This window comes from Scyliorhinus canicula, chromosome 10 (genome assembly GCF_902713615.1).
Source record: "Scyliorhinus canicula chromosome 10, sScyCan1.1, whole genome shotgun sequence".
Taxonomy (NCBI): domain Eukaryota; kingdom Metazoa; phylum Chordata; class Chondrichthyes; order Carcharhiniformes; family Scyliorhinidae; genus Scyliorhinus; species Scyliorhinus canicula.
Genome location: NC_052155.1, coordinates 179,538,971 through 179,556,133, shown reverse-complemented (window position 1 = coordinate 179,556,133; position 17,163 = coordinate 179,538,971). Strand labels below are relative to the sequence as shown.

General features: G+C 47.7%; 1 protein-coding gene across 4 annotated transcripts in view; it reads right to left on the bottom strand.

The window, feature by feature from the left end:
- LOC119972811 (solute carrier family 66 member 2) overlaps window positions 1-15,599 on the bottom strand; it is a 42,953-nt gene extending 27,354 nt beyond the window's left edge. For 2 of the 4 annotated variants that reach the window (XM_038810239.1, XM_038810242.1), the window contains exons 1-3: window positions 15,511-15,599; window positions 6,579-7,000; window positions 827-960 (exon numbers count right to left, since the gene is read on the bottom strand). In XM_038810239.1, the coding sequence (XP_038666167.1) occupies window positions 827-960; window positions 6,579-6,787 (343 nt within the window). In that variant the 5' untranslated portion in view covers window positions 6,788-7,000; window positions 15,511-15,599. Of the gene's footprint in view, window positions 1-826; window positions 961-6,578; window positions 7,001-7,126; window positions 7,225-7,559; window positions 7,580-15,510 lie in introns of those variants that run through there. The other 2 variants (XM_038810241.1, XM_038810240.1) reach the window with 2 other exon arrangements.
- Between the last annotated feature and the right edge of the window lie 1,564 nt (window positions 15,600-17,163).

Here is a 17,163-nt window from a genome sequence, read left to right as displayed (position 1 = left end):
GTCGGACTGAAGTTTTTCCTATGATTGCTTTGAAAAAAAAAATACATTGCACGTGCTCAATTACACATGGTTGGGAAGGATAAGGAATGGAAATAGGGTATAGCGGAAGGGGAAAGAATAGTTTCAATGAGCAGTGGGAGACAAGACAGAGTAAAAGACAGAGCATCTTATTTTCACATCCTGACCCTTGAGAGTCAAGTAAAGATAGCTTCACGAGATGAAAAGGCAGCACTAACAGAGCAAGTGTTTTCAGGTTTAGAATTAATATTTAGGAGTGTATTTTGCATGCGGTTAGATTGTTGCAGTCCCTTTAACTTATAACCATTCCCTTCAAAAGCATTTCCTCCCTACCACCCTCTCCACTATGTTAATTGTATCAACTGAGCTTAACTATATACTGGTTGAGGGCATGGACTGGTTACTTGAGCACATATAAAGAGGCACTCACTGACAACGGAGTGGAGTGGAGTCAGGAGATATATATCTGCAATGTTACTATGGCTATGACTATGGCTCTCTTTTTTTCCCCTCCACCAATGGACTATCGGGAGTATAATATTCAGCACACTCGCTGCAATCATGAATATATGACAGTACCAAAGTGCGACTGAATCATAGAACTGGCAGCTGAGGAAAATATTTCCAAAGTTACTCTAATTTCTAAAAGCATAAAATAAAAAAATACAGAATACTTTCTGACAATAATGCTTCTTTATATCTGTGGAAAATGGTTTACCAGATTGTTTATACAATGGCAATGCTGGATCTTTTTCATGATAAAACTACCTGCTGATGCTATGGCGACCTTTATGGCATTGCCACTAACCTGTAAAGGCACGCCGTCGTGTCGTGAGTTCATTGGCCACGCGGACAGCAGTACATAACTTCAACATCACGAGCATGGTCATGATCATGATTATGCTTTGTAACAATAGGGGTGGCTCAAAGTACCTTCCAAACCTTCAGAAAAGAGAGAACATATTAGATTCACACTTCAAGCTACACAGGTTCTACAGAACAGTCATAATAACTTTATTAAAAGAATTAAGAATATTACTCACTAAACTAGAAATACATACAGGATTAGATAGATTCTATGCAAAGAAACAGGTCATTTGGCGCTACTAGCCCATATTAGCATATTTACTTCTTCCACTCTTCCCACAGCACGGTAGCACAAGTGGATAGCACTGTGGCTTCACAGCACCAGGGTCCCAGGTTTGATTCCCCGCTGGGTCACTGTCATTGCGGAGTCTGCACTTTCTCCCCGTGTCTGCGTAGGTTTCCTCCTGGTGCTCCCACAGTCCAAAGACGTGCAGGTTAGGTGGATTGGCCATGACAAATTGCCCTTAGTGACCAAAAAGGTCAGGAGGGGTTACTGGATTACGGGATAGGGTGGAAGTGAGGGTTTAAGTGGGTCAGCGCAGACCCGATTGGCCGAATGGCCTCCTTCTGCACTGTATGTTCTATGTTCACACACCCCAGATCCCTTCTCCCTCTTGCATGTGCTTAATCATTGCTACCTGCTTCAGCCACTTCAAGTCCCACATTCACCAGTATTTTGTTTTAAATGCCTCCTAAATTTTTTGCTTGGTCTTTTAGTAGTTATCTTAGCCCGAACTCTCCGGCCGTTGGTATTCTCTGTTCCCACCTGCGGCACAACTCCGCCGCCGGGGAATCCCATTGACAAGCGGCAGGAGTAGAAAATCCCGCAGCCGGTGAGTGGTGCGTCGCCGAGAAACAAGAGGCTGGGGGACAGGAGAAACCCGTCCCTTATATTTAGTGGTAACATTTTCTCAACATCCACGCTGTCAAACGCCTTCGTGATTCTAAAGACTTCTATCAGATCCCCAATAAATCCTCTTGTTAACAGAGAAGAGAGACCTCAAGCACTCTGGGCAGGATTATCCGACCTCCCAGCCGCGTGTTTCTGGACGGTAGGATGTTGTGCGCATTCGCTGGTGGAGGAATAGTCTGGTCCTGCCGCTGTAAATGAGAATTCCCACTAAAGCCACCCCAAGGACCCGGGAAGCCCGCCGGCATGCACAGCCGGAGAATTTCAGCCTCAGTGTTTGCTGATAGTCTCATTTGAGGAACTAGAGAAGCTGGTGTTGTTCTTCTCGGAATACAGTAAGAAGTCTTACAACACCAGGTTAAAGTCCAACAGGTTTGTTTCAACATCATGACTTCTCGGAATAGACATGATTAAAGGGAGATTTGGTGGAGGATTTTGAAATCTTGAAGGGTTTTGATAAAGAAGGAAGAACCATTTCTCATGGCAGAAGGACCGGGATCCAGGATGTAGATGTAAAGTAATTGGTACCAGAATGAAGATGAGGGGAAAAGATTTCTGCGGCAAGTTTTGAGGATCGGAATTCAGTGCCCCAAAGATTGGCAGAAGCATATTTCATAATAACCATCAAATGTGAATTGGATAACTACTTGAAAGCGGAAAGTTTATAGGATATTAACATATAAACATACATACAAACATACAAATTAGGAGTAGGCCACTCAGATCGTACAGCCTGCTTCGCCATTTAGTAAGATCATGGCTGATCCGATTACTCTACATTCCCACCTACCCAATAATCTTCAACCCCTTTACTTCTCAAGAATCTATCTAGCTCTGTCTCAAAAATATTCAAAGACTCTGCTCCCACTGCCTTATGATGAAGAGAATTCCAAAGACTCTCAACCCTTTGAGCGCAAAAGAAAATCCGCATTTCTGTCTTAAATGGGCGACCCATTATTTGCAGTCTTCTGAACTCCAGTGAATACAAGTCTAGCCTGTCCAGCCTTCCCTCATAAGACAGCCCAACCATTCCAGGTATTAATCGACTAAACCCTCTGTGATCTGCTTCCAATGCATTTACATCCTTCTGTAAATAAGACGACCAATAATGTACACAGTATTCCAGTTGTGCCCACGCCAATAGCCTGTATACCTTAAAAAAAATTTTTTTTAGAGTATCCAATTATTCTTTCCAATTAAGGGGCAATTTGTGACGTGGCCAATCCACCAATCCTGCACATCTTTTGGTTGTGGGGGTGAAACCCACGCAGAAACGGGGAGAATGTGCAAACTCCACACGGACAGTGACCCCGGGCCGGGTTTCGAACTCGGGTCCTCAGCGCCATAGGCAGCAATTATAATCACTGTGCCACCGTGCTGCCCCAATGGCCTGTATACCTGAAGCATAAACTCTCTACCTTTGGGTAGAGGGTTCAGTCCTACTTCCTCTGGAAAATATTTGCAGCATTTTAACTTTATTTAAGAATATATTCAAATACGCTAAAAGATGACATTGCAAGTTAAAAGAACATGAAAGAGGCAAGAGTCGGAAATTCAATTTTTAACCACAACAACACGAAAAAAGTAGATATTATGGTATAATATTATGGGCTGAAACGAGTCCATAATAGTGATGATGCTCCACATGAACCTCCTCCTTTCCTTCTGCATATAGCCCCATGTTTGCCCTTGTGTTTATCAAACTTCTCTCAAATGTGTCCCAACGCAGGGGAAAGTGTAGTGGTATTGTCACTGAGCTAGTAATCCAGAGACCCAGGATAATGCGCTGGGGACCTGGGTTCAAATCCCACCAGATCGTGAAATTGAATTCAATTTAAAAAAGCAAGTCCATGGGGTCACTGTCCGTGTGGAGTTTGCACATTCTCCCCATGACTGCATGGGTCTCACCCCCACAATCCAAAGATGTGCAGGGTAGGTGGGTTGGCCATGCTAGATTGGAAAACAAAATGAAGTGGATACTCTAAATTTATAAAAAAATAAGCTATGGACTAATGATGACCATGAAACCATTTTTGTAAAAAACACACCTGGTTCACTAATGTTCTTTAGGGAAGGAAATCTGCCGTCCTTATATGGTCTGGCCTACGTGTAACCCTACAGCAATGGGGTAGACTCCCAACTGCCCTTGTGTCACTGAAATGACCTCGCAAGTCACTCAGTCGAAGGGTAATTAAGGAAGGGCAACCATCATGGACGCCCACATCCCATTAAGCAATAAAGAAAAAAATCACCTACTCCCTTGTGATAACGAGAGCCATATTCTAACCACTCTCCAGGTCAATATTGAATTCACAATTGGATTATTAGTGCCCATCTTACATTTATCACCCTGTATTAACCCACAATTGGAAACAGTCCAAAGATGTGGTTAGGTGGACTGGCCATGATAAATTGCCCTTTGTATCCAAAATTGCCCTTAGTGTTGGGTGGGGTTTACTGGGTTATGGGGACAGGTTGGAGGTGTTGACCTTGGGTAGGTTGCTCTTTCCAAGAGCCAGTGCAGACTTGATGGGCCGAATGGCCTCCTTCTGCACTGTAAATTCTGTTAAATACATCTTCTCTACTTCTATCCTGTTAAACTTTTGCGGAATCTTAAATTTTTGCTCATAAAAAGCATTGTTACAAGGTTCCCCCGATGTGAAGTAATGCTCAGTTCAGGCATACAGGAAGATTCCTGGTTGATTATTGATCTGTTTTACTTTAGGCAGGACATCAATGAAAGTGCTACAATAGGGCCTCATCAACGCAGGCTATTGATATCGCAAGTACCGTAATGAATGTTTTTACAGGAGTTTGCACATTCTCCCCGTGTCTGCGTGGGTTTCGCCCCCACAACCCAAAGATGTGCAGGATAGGTCAATTGGCCACATTAAATTGCCCCTTAATTGGAGAAAATGAATTGGGTATTCTAAATTTTTTTTTAAATGTATGTTTTTACAGACAGGCATAGTCTGATTTTTGTTACTATTACGATTTATCAAGCTTGTATGCTAAGTGTGGATCACAGGCAGTGATTAAATATGCTTAAATAAAACTGCACGCTATAATGTGGGTACCTTAGCGCCTATTTATACATTTATACTGTTTCAGTATCATTCTGCCTTTCCATACCATGGTTCATTCCCACAGTATATGATTGCAATTTAGGGCAGCACGGTGGCCTAGTGGTTAGCACAACCGCCTCACGGCGCTGAGGTCCCAGGTTCGATCCCGGCTCTGGGTCACTGTCCGTGTGGAGTTTGCACATTCTCCCCGTGTCTGCGTGGCTAATCTAAATTTATCAAAAAAATGATTGCAATTTACAGTAATTGCTCCAATATTAAATATATCCTGTTCTATGGTTAGGTCCCGGCACCGTGATGTATCCAAAATTACGTGCACTCCTCATAATCTGGCACTGTACTACCTACAGCATACAGTAATTCTACTTGGCCCAGAATCTATTGGTAAAATGATGGCGAGTTAAAGGCACATACCATTATTACAAAACAAAAAGGAAAATGTGGTAAGGGATCGATGGAACATCGCTAGATGACATGCCACTCATAGAACATACAGTGCAGAAGGAGGACATTCAGCCCATCGACTCTGCACCGACCCACTTAAGCCCTCACTTCCACCCTATCCCCGTAACCCAATAACCCCACCTATCCTTTTTGGACACGAAGGGCAATTTAGCATGGCCAATCCACCTAACCTTTGGACTGTGGGAGGAAACCGAACCCACGCGGAGACACGGGGAGAACGTGCAGACTCTACACAGACAGTGACCCAGCGGGGAATCGAACCTGGGACCCTGCAGCTGTGAAGCCACAGTGCTAACCATTGTGCTCACCTTGCAAAAATGCTAGTTCGCCATCAACCTCCTTGTGACCATGGAGAAATTGGCGCATGTGTGTCATTAAAACCAACTAAACTTGCTGCTGAAAGTTAGGGCTGGCATTTAATGCCCTAAGGACCCTGTTCAAGGGGCTGTGTATTTCCAATGTACTCTCACTATCTAGCAATTCATTAATTGTTCTGCACATGGCACATATAGCACACCAAACAGTGTAAACTAACTAAATTGATTCATTGAGGATTTTGGCTGGGAGTGAAGTCAACACTAAATTTGTTTCAATATTTCAGCTTTTCACCATCCTTCCTCATGCCCCCCCCCCCCCCCCCCCCAAAGGTTGCAGACCCACTGACTTGCAACCAACAACCCGCTATACTAATTCCACAAGTAACACGTGTTTTAAATTGCTGTAAAATATATTGCTTTGTCATGCAGGCAGCAACTTGGCTGTACTTCCTGAATTTCAGAAACTACAAAACAATCTGAAGTCTGGGCGAGCAGCAGTCTGATTTTTCTGCCAAGTGTGGCAGCTTCAAGTACAGCAACGTGCCCACACCTAGGGGACTATATGCCAGCACCAAAGGCTGTGCTCGGGAAGGGTTTTCTCCAAAACCCACTTGTACGAATGCGAGTCAGGGCCAGTCACAATCTGGTCACCTGCACAAGGCCTTGTCAAATACAGATCATTTCACTTCCAGATCGGTCAGCTTTGCTTTTTTTTTTGAATAATAAAAAAACACAATTATTTTTCAATTGGTAACACTATTGGGGTAGGTGAAACCCCAGTGCAATCCAGAGCATTTTTTTTTTTGTTACTGACACGTAAATACTGCTACAGTGGTCAAGCTGACAGTGTGAAAAGTACTTGGGTTTAAAAAAGGGAGAATGAAGTTTGCCCAAGTTGGGGAATGAAAGAGGACTCACCAAAATAGTATTCTCAGTATGTTGGCCACAAGCAGCACCAGACAGACGTAGATGGAGAAGCCCTCAGCGTTCTGTGTGCGTTTGATGTCCCTGTACTGAGGAATGTAGGGCACTACCCCCCCAAACACCATCGCCCCCGCCGCTACCCAAGAGGCCAGCTTGCTGACGGGGAGGGCGTACTGCTTCAGGGAGCTCAGACCCTCTTCCATGTTGGTCCCCTCACCCTCCCACCCAAAAAACACGAAAAAGAAAAGACAGCAAGCCCCTCTCCTCGGTCACCCCAAGTCGCACTCTTCAGCCGCCTGGTGCATCCTTGTGCAGAGAGGCTCCTGGAGGCGGCTGCTGCTGTGGGACTGCCGGCTTGGACAAGCTGCTCCACTGATCACTGAAACATCCGGATTTCTTCGGTGCCACGCCGACAGCTGAAATGGAAACACAAAGCGATCGCCGGGAGTTAATGGCGAATGAATAAATCAGACAAAGAAATGCACTGTGCTTTCATTTTAAAAAAACGAAAAATATGTATTTTTTTAAATCGCAAACCCCACCGCCAGGGAAAGGGCGAAGTTAAATAGAAACTTTGCCCTGTTATCCCAAAACTGGTCTGTCACTGGAATGTGCGAATCCACCAAAAGTTACAGCAAGCTGCAGGAGGCAGTTTCCAAATGAGCCTTAAATTGTATTGCGACATCTGAGCCACAATTATTGCTCGACAAGAAGTTAGCTTATCATCGCCACCCCCCACCCACCCTTTGAGGTGTCGTAAAAGACCAGTGTGTGCCATTAAAGTTTATAGCCTGCAAGATAGGAGCCTCACAGGAAATCATAAAGTTCTGATACTGTTTGCAGTACTTTTATCTCCCTCCCTGCTGTGCAATGGACCCCCCTGCCCTTATCTTTCACTGATACACCAAACCACTGTCTCTTCCCAGCCAACACTGATTCAGGAAGTTGGCTGGGAGATTAGATCATAGAGTTTACCGTGCAGAAGGAACCCATTTGGCCCATCGACTCTGCACCGGCACTTGGAAAGAGCACCCTGCTTAAGCCTGCACCTCCACCCTATCTAACCTTCTTGGACTCTTAAGGGGCAATTTAGCATGGCCAATGCATCTAACCTGCACACCTTTGGACTGTGGGAGGAAATCGGAGCGCCTGGAGGAAATCCATGCAGACATGGGGAGACCGTGCACAGGCAGTGACCCGAGCCGGGAATCGAACCCGGGATCCTGGAGCTGTGAAGCAACAGTGCTAACCACTGTGCTACCGTGCTGCTCTTTACACGATTCTTACATATAAATGGCACATTTTAATTTACAGGAAGTCCTCCCTTTCTCCCCCCCCCCCCCCAACTCTCCCTCCCAACCCCACAAGATTGACAGTGTTGGTGAGGTGGCTGCAAGATTCTTATGTGTAATTTTTTTTATGGTATGGAGTTGCCGGCGTTGGACTGGGGTGAGCACAGTAAGAAATCTTAAAACACCAGGTTAAAGTCCAACAGGTTTGTTTGGAATCACTAGCTTTCGGAGCATAGCCCCTCCATCAGGCGAGTCACCTGATGAAGGAGCTGCTCTTCGAAAGCTAGTGATTCCAAACAAACGTGTTGTCATTTTTTAAATTCACTCTTGGAATGTGGACATCGCAGGCAAGGCCAGTATTTGTTACCCCTCCCTAATTGCCCTCGAACTGAGTGGCATTTTTAAGAATCAACCACATTGCTGTGGGTCTGCAATCACATGTAGGCCAGACCAGGTAAGGACGGCAGGTTCCTTTCCCTGAACGACATTAGTGAACCAGATGAGGTTTTATGACAATCGTTTCATGGTCATCATTAGACTTCTAATTCCAAATTTTTTTATTACCGTGCCAACCACCCACACCACTCAAAGGTGGCACCACTGAGTACAGCAAGCAGGGAAGCTGCTGATTCAAACCCCAGTAGCTGAACCCATCTCAAACGGGCAGCAATAGGGATAAACCCGCTGCTGTTCACCGGATCTGTATTCCGGCAAAGGAACTGATGTCAGGAGAAGAGGGAGATGCAAAGAGAGAAAAACATAACAACGCTTGAAACAAATTTTGGGAGGGACAGAACAAAGACGACTGTAGGTTTACTCATTTCCAATACAGTGTCCTGCTTGTGCAGTTTTATATTAAAAATATTTGTTACTTCGGTGCTGTGTACATATTTTCTCCTGTGTCAGGGGCACAAATGTTGGCCTTGCTAGCGAAGCTCACATTCCATGAAAAGAAATGAAAACAAAACCTGCTCCAAGGTAAACAATGAGTTTTCAAAGTCATTGACTTCCAGGACAGACATAAAGACAGATCATTGTACCGGTTTGCGCAGGGAAAAATTTAATGAAAAATTCCCCACACAATCAAAACCGTGCTCATCATTGGTTTGAATGAATTGATGACTAATCTCTGATCCTTATTTTCTTACTTAAGAGCATTCTGTAAAAGGGACGGGGAGGGCCAAAGAGCTGCACAAACGCTGTCCAGGAGTGTGCCAAGTATGAGAAGCAGGGCACCAAGGTAAACTAGTTAAAGCATCAAATGAGTTTAGCATTGTTCATCAATTCGTATACGAGTACTTGTTCCATTTGTTTTCTTGAAGCCAGGCACGACGTGTCGAATACCTAAGTTTGCATTATTAAATACAGCTCTCTTGTGCCAGCGGCAGAATGGTTGAGTCACTTTTAATAATAGTTAATCCAAAACTCCAAATTGTGCACATTGCCAGAATCGTGAAAGTTCAGACATGAGCAGTTGCCTTCCCGCGATCAATCCCACTCACATCTCAAATCTTACACCTTTAGCAAAGGGCTTCCTGTTCCTTGTGCATACTTTCTTCTGTGAACTGCCATACTTTGCCACTGAATGTTGCACATCAACCGTGTTTTATAGGGCGGCATGGTTGCGCAGTGGTTAGCACTGCTGCATATGACGCTGAGGACCCGGGTTCGATCCCAGCCCCGGGTCACTGTCTGTGTGGAGTTTGCACATTCTCCCCATGTCTGCGTGGGTTTCACCCCCACAACCCAAAGATGTGCAGCATAGGTGGATTGGCCACACTAAATTGCCCCTTAATTGGAAAAAAACAATAGGGTACTCTAAATTTATTTTTTTTTAAACCATTTTTTACAAATACTAGCTAATGTCCCACACACAGCAAACAGCAGCTCGGAGGAGGTTTGTCCAATCCACAGGGTCCTTCAGCCCACCCAAAATTCTGCAACCCTTCTCCAAACTCTCACCAAGTCCTGTTCCCCCCTCGTCCTTGTGCTCGTTGGCCCATATTGGCTCCGTGTCTGGCAAGGCCGCTAATTTAAAATTCTTGTCCCTGTGTTCAAGTCACTCCAAGGATTAGCCCCTCCCCTCTTTCTAATCTCCAGCCCTGCAACTCTTCCAACGCTGCCTGGGTCCAGGGTCCTAAGCTCTGCAATTCCCTCCCTGAACCTCTAATTCTCTCTCCTCCTTCAAGCTGCTCCTAAGAATTAGCTCTAACAGCCTTTGCCCACCTGCCCCAATGTCTCACGTGGCTCACAGTCAAATTTTGTTTGATAATGCTCCTGTTAAGTTCTGTGGGACACTGTACTCACTGGAACGATGGAGGTTGCGGGGAGTGACCTGATAGAAGTCTACAAAATTATGAGTGGCATGGACAGAGTGGATAGTCAGAAGCTTTTTCCCAGGATGGAAAAGTCAATTACTAGGGACATAGGTTTACGGTGAGAGGAGGAAGGTTTAGAGGAGATGTGCGAAGAAATAGAGGATAGTGGGTGCCTAGAACTTACAGCCGGGGAGATGGTGGAAGCAGGTACAACAGTGACGTTTAAGGGGTGCCTTGACAAATACATGAATTGGATGGGAATAGAGGGGTATGGACCCCGGAAGTGTAAAAGGTTTTAGGCTAGACGGGCAGCATGGTCAGCGCAGGCTTGGAGGGACGGCTGGGGGCTGGGGGGTCTGTTCCTGCATTGTACTTTTCTTTGTTCTAGTAGAGGGGGATGGGGACACAGTAGTAATATCACTGGGCTAGTAATTCAGATTAACAAGGCTAATGCTCTTGCAACATGGGTTCAAATCCCACCATGGCAGTCCAAAGATGTGCAGGTTAGGTGAATTGGCCGTGCTAAATTGCTCAGGAATGTACAGGTTAGATTAGGGGAATAGGAAGGGAGACGGAGCCGAGGGTGGGTGCTATTTCAGAGAATCGGTGCAGACTCGATGGGCTGAATGGCCTCCTTCTGCACGGTGGGAGTTCTATGACTTGAATTTAATTCATAGATCTGAAATGTGGGCAGCACGGTGGCGCAGTGGGTTAGCCCTGCTGCCTCACAGCGCCGAGGTCCCAGATTCGTGCCCGGCTCTGGGTCACTGTCCGTGTGGAGTTTGCACATTCTCCCCCTGTTTGCGTGGGTTTCACCCCCACAACCCAAAGATGTGCAGGGTACGTCGATTGGCCACGCTAAATTGCCCCTGAATTGGAAAAAATTAATTGGTTACTCTAAATTTAACAACAAAAAAAATCTGAAATGTATTGCAGTAATGGTGAACGTGGAACTATCACAGATTGTCGTAAACACCCAGCATGCCCCTGTAGGGAAGGAAATCTGCCACCCTTACCAGGTCTGGCCTACATGTGGGCTGGCTCTCAACTGTCCTCAAGTGAAATCAGGGATGGGAAACAAACGCAGGCCTTGTGATGTGCCCACACCCTGCCAATGAATAAAGACACTGGTGTATCTACACGACACAGAATGCGGCGGTTCAAGGCAGCAGCTCATGACAATTCAGGATGGGCAATAAATGCTGGCCCTCCCAAGCAATGCCCAGATCCCCTAAAGGAATAAAAGATATAAATGCAAGCTGTTGATGTCAGTGGGCTTGTATTTTCCTTATTTGCAATGAGGTTAGTGGGGGAAAAAAGTGTTTTTACTTTAACAGAGAGGAGTATTAACATTGCATATAAACAAAACTACTAAACTGCATAGAACTATGAAAACTCAACATGTTGTTCGATAATCACTCCCAAAAGCCCTTCAGGTGTTTTATGAGGTTTATGATGCTATTCTGGGCGCGTTCTGCTTTTTATATCAAGCTTCTTAGCCTATTAATTCAAGGCCATGAGGATCCAACTGCTGTGCCTCCCGGGGTCAGTCAAAGGCTGATTGCTCTCAGACAGGAGTGCAAGTCAGTTAATGATTAGACAAGTATCGAATACTTTTAAACCATTCCTGAAACCAATTAGGTCTTTCCCCTCGCGCTCCAACTCTTTCACTTGCTACTGATGCCCTCGCCTCTTCCCTCCTCTACACCTGTTCAACACAGAACGTCCCCCGTCACTGGTTGTCCTGCCAACACCTCACAGGATCCCCCTCCACCCTCCCAGTACCCCGGGTTTACTTTTCAATGGCCTGGCGGCTTTGGAGGTGAGGAGACCGCAGGAGAGTGGAAAATCCCCTCCAGGCATTATGGAAGAGACGGATTTGCAGCAGGAACGTTTACCCTGCTCGGATCCAGGGCCTTCATTGTCGGCGGCTTCCTGACACTGACTCGGTTTCCCATCAGGTGCACGGGACGCCCGTTGTGTCAGGTTGCCCACAAAACCGCGGCGGCCTCCCAACGCCTGGGCGGGCAGACGTCACGAGTGATGGGGCTGCCACTGCGGAAACCGGCTGCAAATGTGACAGTGCCAGTTAGCGTGGAGGAGGGGCTTTACCTCTGAGGGTCTTAAATCCCTCGGTTCTCCTATTTCCCTGATTAGTGACCAGTGACTGGGGATGGAGGAGCTCTCTGCCAGTGGGGGAGTACCAATTTGTCAGTGCCAGATTCTCTGAAATCAGGAGACAACCCGCCGTCAGCAGCCAGCCATTAACTTCACCATTTATTTCAGAGTCACCCTCTGCTGCTGCAATGTGTGGGACCACAACCCACATTTCATTCTGGGGGCATGTTTGGGACTCCAGAATGAAAATGCAGCAAACCAGTCTCCCCCATCCCCCTCCTCTGTTCCTCCAGCCTCCCCTCCCCACCAATTTCTCCCTCCCTCTCCCTCACACCCTTTCCCCTCTCTCCTGTGTATTCTTCCCTCTGCCTCTTCCTGATTCACTCTTTTCCCCTCGATTCCTCCCTTCCTCTCTCTCCCTTCCCCCTTTCCTCTTTACCCCTCTTCTCTTTCCCCTCCCCCCAACCCTTACCCTTCCCCCTCCCCCCACCCCTTCCCCCTCCACAAACCCTTCCCCTTCCCTTACCCCAACATCTTCCCCCTCCCCTACCCTGTCTCTCCCACTGCCCCCTTCCCCCTCACCCCCGTTCCCCCCTTCGCCATCCCCCTTTCCCGGCCGTCTCCTCCCCCATCGCTCTCTCCCGCCTCTCTCTCCGCCTTCCCCCCTTCTCCCTCTCTCCCCCTTAACCACCACTTCTCCTTCCCTCTCTCCCCCTTCCCTCTCTCTCTCCCCTTCCCCCATCTCTTCAACTTCCCCCTCTCCTTTCCCCTCCCTCCCTCTCTCTCTACCCTCCTTCTTCCCCCTCTCTCCCTGCCTTCCCCCTCTCTCTCTACCCTCCTTCTTCCCTTCCTTCTCCCCTTTCCCCATCCCTCTCTCCCGTTTCCCCCATCCCTCTCTCCCCTGTTCCCCCTTCCCCGCCCCCCTCCCCCCCTCGCCCCTTCCCCCTCCCCGCCCCTTTCCCCTCCCTCGCCCCTTCCCCTCCCTTGCCCCCTTCCCTCACCCTTCCCACCTTCTGCCTCCTTTCCCTCTCCCTCTTTCCCCACCTTTGCGTCTCTTCCCCTCACTTCAACCCTGTTCACACTCTCTCTCTGCCCTCCTTCACCTCTTCCGCCTCTCACCACCCTCTCTCCCTTCCCCCCCCCCTCTCACTCTGCCGCGTTTCACCTCTCTCACTGCCCTTCCACCCCCCTCTCCCAGCTTCCCTCCGCCCCTTCACTCTCCCTCTCCCCTCACCCCATCTCTTACCCCAATCCTGCACCACCTTCACTTTCCCTCTCCCTTACCCCACCCCTTCCCTCTCCCTTACCCCCACCTTCCCTCTCCCTTACCCCCACCTTCCCTCTCCCTTACCCCCACCCCTTCCCTCTCCCTTACCCCCACCCCTTCCCGCTCCCTTACCCCCACCCCTTCCCGCTCCCTTACCCCCACCCCTTCCCGCTCCCTTACCCCCACCCCTTCCCTCACCTCTCTCGCAACCCCATCTCCCCCACTCCACCCTCACCTCAACTCTCTACCTTTCACTTCACTCATCCTCGCCCCCTTGTGCTCACGCTTCCCCTCTCCCCCTCACGCTCAGTCCCCCTCACAGACCCCACTCACTCTCTCCTCCGTCACGCTCACTCAACCTGTCCCCATCGCCCTCAGACACCTACTCTCTCCCCTTCACTACCCTCTCTGCCCCGTTTCCCCTCTCTCTCACCCTTTCTACCCCATCACCCTTCCCTCCCCACCTCACTATGCCCGCCTTCACACCCCCACCCCCACTTTCTCCCCACCCTTCACCCCCTTCTCATGTCACCCTCGCCTCCCTCGCGCTCACAGGCACCCTCTTCCCCCCTCACCCGCTCACCCACTCTCCCCTCGCCCTTTCCCCACTCTCTCACACTCATCCTTTCCCCTCTCTATTTCTCTCTCAAACTCACCCTTTCATCCCCTCTCTCTATTTCTCACAATCTCACCCCTTTCCCCCTCTCATGCTCACCCTTCCCTTCTCACTCACGCTTTCTCCTTTCTCTCTATTTCTTTCTCACACTCACCCATTCCCCCTCTCTCTCGCACTTTCCCTTCTCTCTCTCTATTTCTCACACTCACCCTCCACCCACACTCTCTATTTCTCTCTCACACTCACCCTTTCATTTCTCTCTCTGTTTTGCTCACTCGCACTCACCCTTTCCCTTCTCTCTATTTCTCTTTCTCACACTCAACCTTTCCCCTCTCTTAGAGCAGCATGGTAGCACAGTGGTTAGCACTGTTGCTGAACAGCACCAGGGTCCCAGGTTCGATTCCCGGATTGGGTCACTGTCCGTGCGGAGTCTGCACGTTCTCCCCGTGTCTGCGTGGGTTTCCTCCGGGTGCTCCGGTTTCCTCCAACAAGTCCCGAAAGACGTGCTGTTAGGTGAATTGGACATTCTGTATTCTCCCTCAGTGTACCCGAACAGGAGCTTTTCACAGTAACTTCATTGCAGTGTTAATGTAAGTCTACTTGTGACAATAATAAAGATTATTATCCCTTTCTCACCTTTCCCCCCTCTCTATTTCTCTCTCACCCTTTCCCCATCTCTCTCACACTCACCCTTTTCCCTTCTGTGTTTCTCTCAGACAACCCTTACCCCTTCTTTATTTGTCTCTCACTCACCCTTCCCCCTCTCTCTATTTCTCTCCCACCTTTTCTTCTTCCCTCTCTCACACTCCCCATCACACTCACTCTTTCCTCTCTCTCACACACTCACCCTTTCCCCTCTCCATATTTCTCTCTCACACTCACTCTTTCCTCACTCACTCACATACACACACACTCTCACCCTCCCTCTCTCTCTCTCACATTCACCCTTTCCCCCTCTCTCTCTCTATTTCTCTCACACTCACCCTTACCCCCTCTCTCTATTTCTTTCTCTCACACTCACTCTTTCCCCCTCTGTCTATTTCTCTCGCTCGCTCAACCTTTCCCCCTCTCTATTTTTCTCTCACACTCATCCTTTCCCTCTCTATTTCTCACACTCACCCTTCCCCCCCTCTATATATTTATCTCTCACACTCATCCTTTCCCTCTCCCTCTCTATTTCTCTCTCTCACACTCACCCTTTCCCCTCTCTCTCTATTTCTCACACTCACCCTTTCCCCCTCCCTCCCTCCCTCTCCCTCTCTCTCTCTCTCACTCACACTCTCTCTCTCTCCCTCTATTTCTCTCACACACTCACCCTTTCCCATTTCCGCTCCAATGGATACCAGGCCGGCCCTCCTACTGCGCATGCGGCTCTGACCCGGCACCGATGCCCCTGGGTCTTAGCGCCCTCAGCAGTTTTGTGATGAACCCACTGGACAGAGATGGAGGGGGCAGATCTGTACATCAGCTCCACCTGTATCTCTCTCTGGTACTGCAGCCGACATCTGTATAAAACCAGCCTAAAACAAACGAAAACATTTGAAAACATATCCCCCCCTCCTTACTCAATTAATTTAGGCTGATATAATTCTTCTACAAAACGTTTGACAATCAGAAACCAGAGAACAGCAGCTCCTTTTTTGGAATAAGCTGCAGTAGTCTATAACATCAGTGGTGAGCCAAAAATACTCAATGTTGCTTACTTTGTTGATAGCAGCCAAAATCAATTTCTGGATTTTGACCAGATGTTTGCTCTATTATGGTATTTAATCCTGTGTGATGCTCTCTACAGGGGTCTGCGATATCTGTCACCAGGGCAAGAAAGAGCAAGGCTCCTCAAGGAATCAGACTGGTGAATGCTCTCTGAGACACACAGGAGGAAGTATCAAGCAGGAAGTGTAGGTTAAATTTAAATCTACTACAGGAAGTGAAATAAAGACTGGGTAGAAAAATAGACTAACGCATCAAAGTAAATAAGTCTTTTTTTTTGTTAAATCTCCAACCTCATTCACTTTTGCAGGAGTGAGACTCCATATTTTCAAAATTAAAATTTCAGGTCCAGAGAAGTTGTGCAGCAGTAAATATCAGTTATCACACCGTTAAAAATAAAATCACTTCGCAGGGCATAGCACGGTGGCACAAGTGGTGAGCACAGTTGCTTCACGGCGCCGAGGTCCCAGGTTTGATCCCGGCTCTGGGTCACTGTCCGTGTGCAGTTTGCACATTCTCCCCGTGTTTACGTGGGTTTTGCCCCCACAACCCAAAGATGTGCAAGGGTAGGTGGATTGGCCATGCTAAATTGCCCCTTATGGAAAAAAAATTAATTGGATACACAAAATTATTATTTTTTTTAAATCACTTCTCCCTGAATACACCAGCCCTATCGTTTTTTTGAGTCTTCAGTGGGGAATGGCGGTTAGGTGCCACAGTGGATGGCAGCATAGCACAGTGGTTAGCTTGGCTGCCTCACAGGTTCCGGGACACGACCATGGGTGATTGCCTGTGTGGAGTTTACACTTTCTCCCCATGTCTGCATGAGTTTCCTCTGGGTGCTCTGGTTTCCTTCCACAGTTGATAGATATGGAGGTTATGTTGAATGGTTAGGTGAAGTTATGGGTTGCAGGGATTGGATGGGAAAATGGGACTAGATAGGGTGCTTTTTTGGCCACGCTAAATTGGCTAAATTGGTCGGTGCAGATTTGCTGGGCCGAATGACCTCCTTGTGCACTGTAGGAATTCTATGATTCTATGAATTAGTGGGCAAGTACCAAAGTGATTTCAGTGCCATGTCTATTGGTGAATGGCGCTGCAGACCCAGGTTTGAACCCGGCCCCGGGTCACTGTCCGTGTGGAGTTTGCACATTCTCCCCGTGTCTGCGTGGGTCTCACCCCCACAACCCAAAGATGTGCAGAGTAGGTGAATTGGCCACGATATACTGCCGCTTAATTGCAAAAAAAAATAATTGGG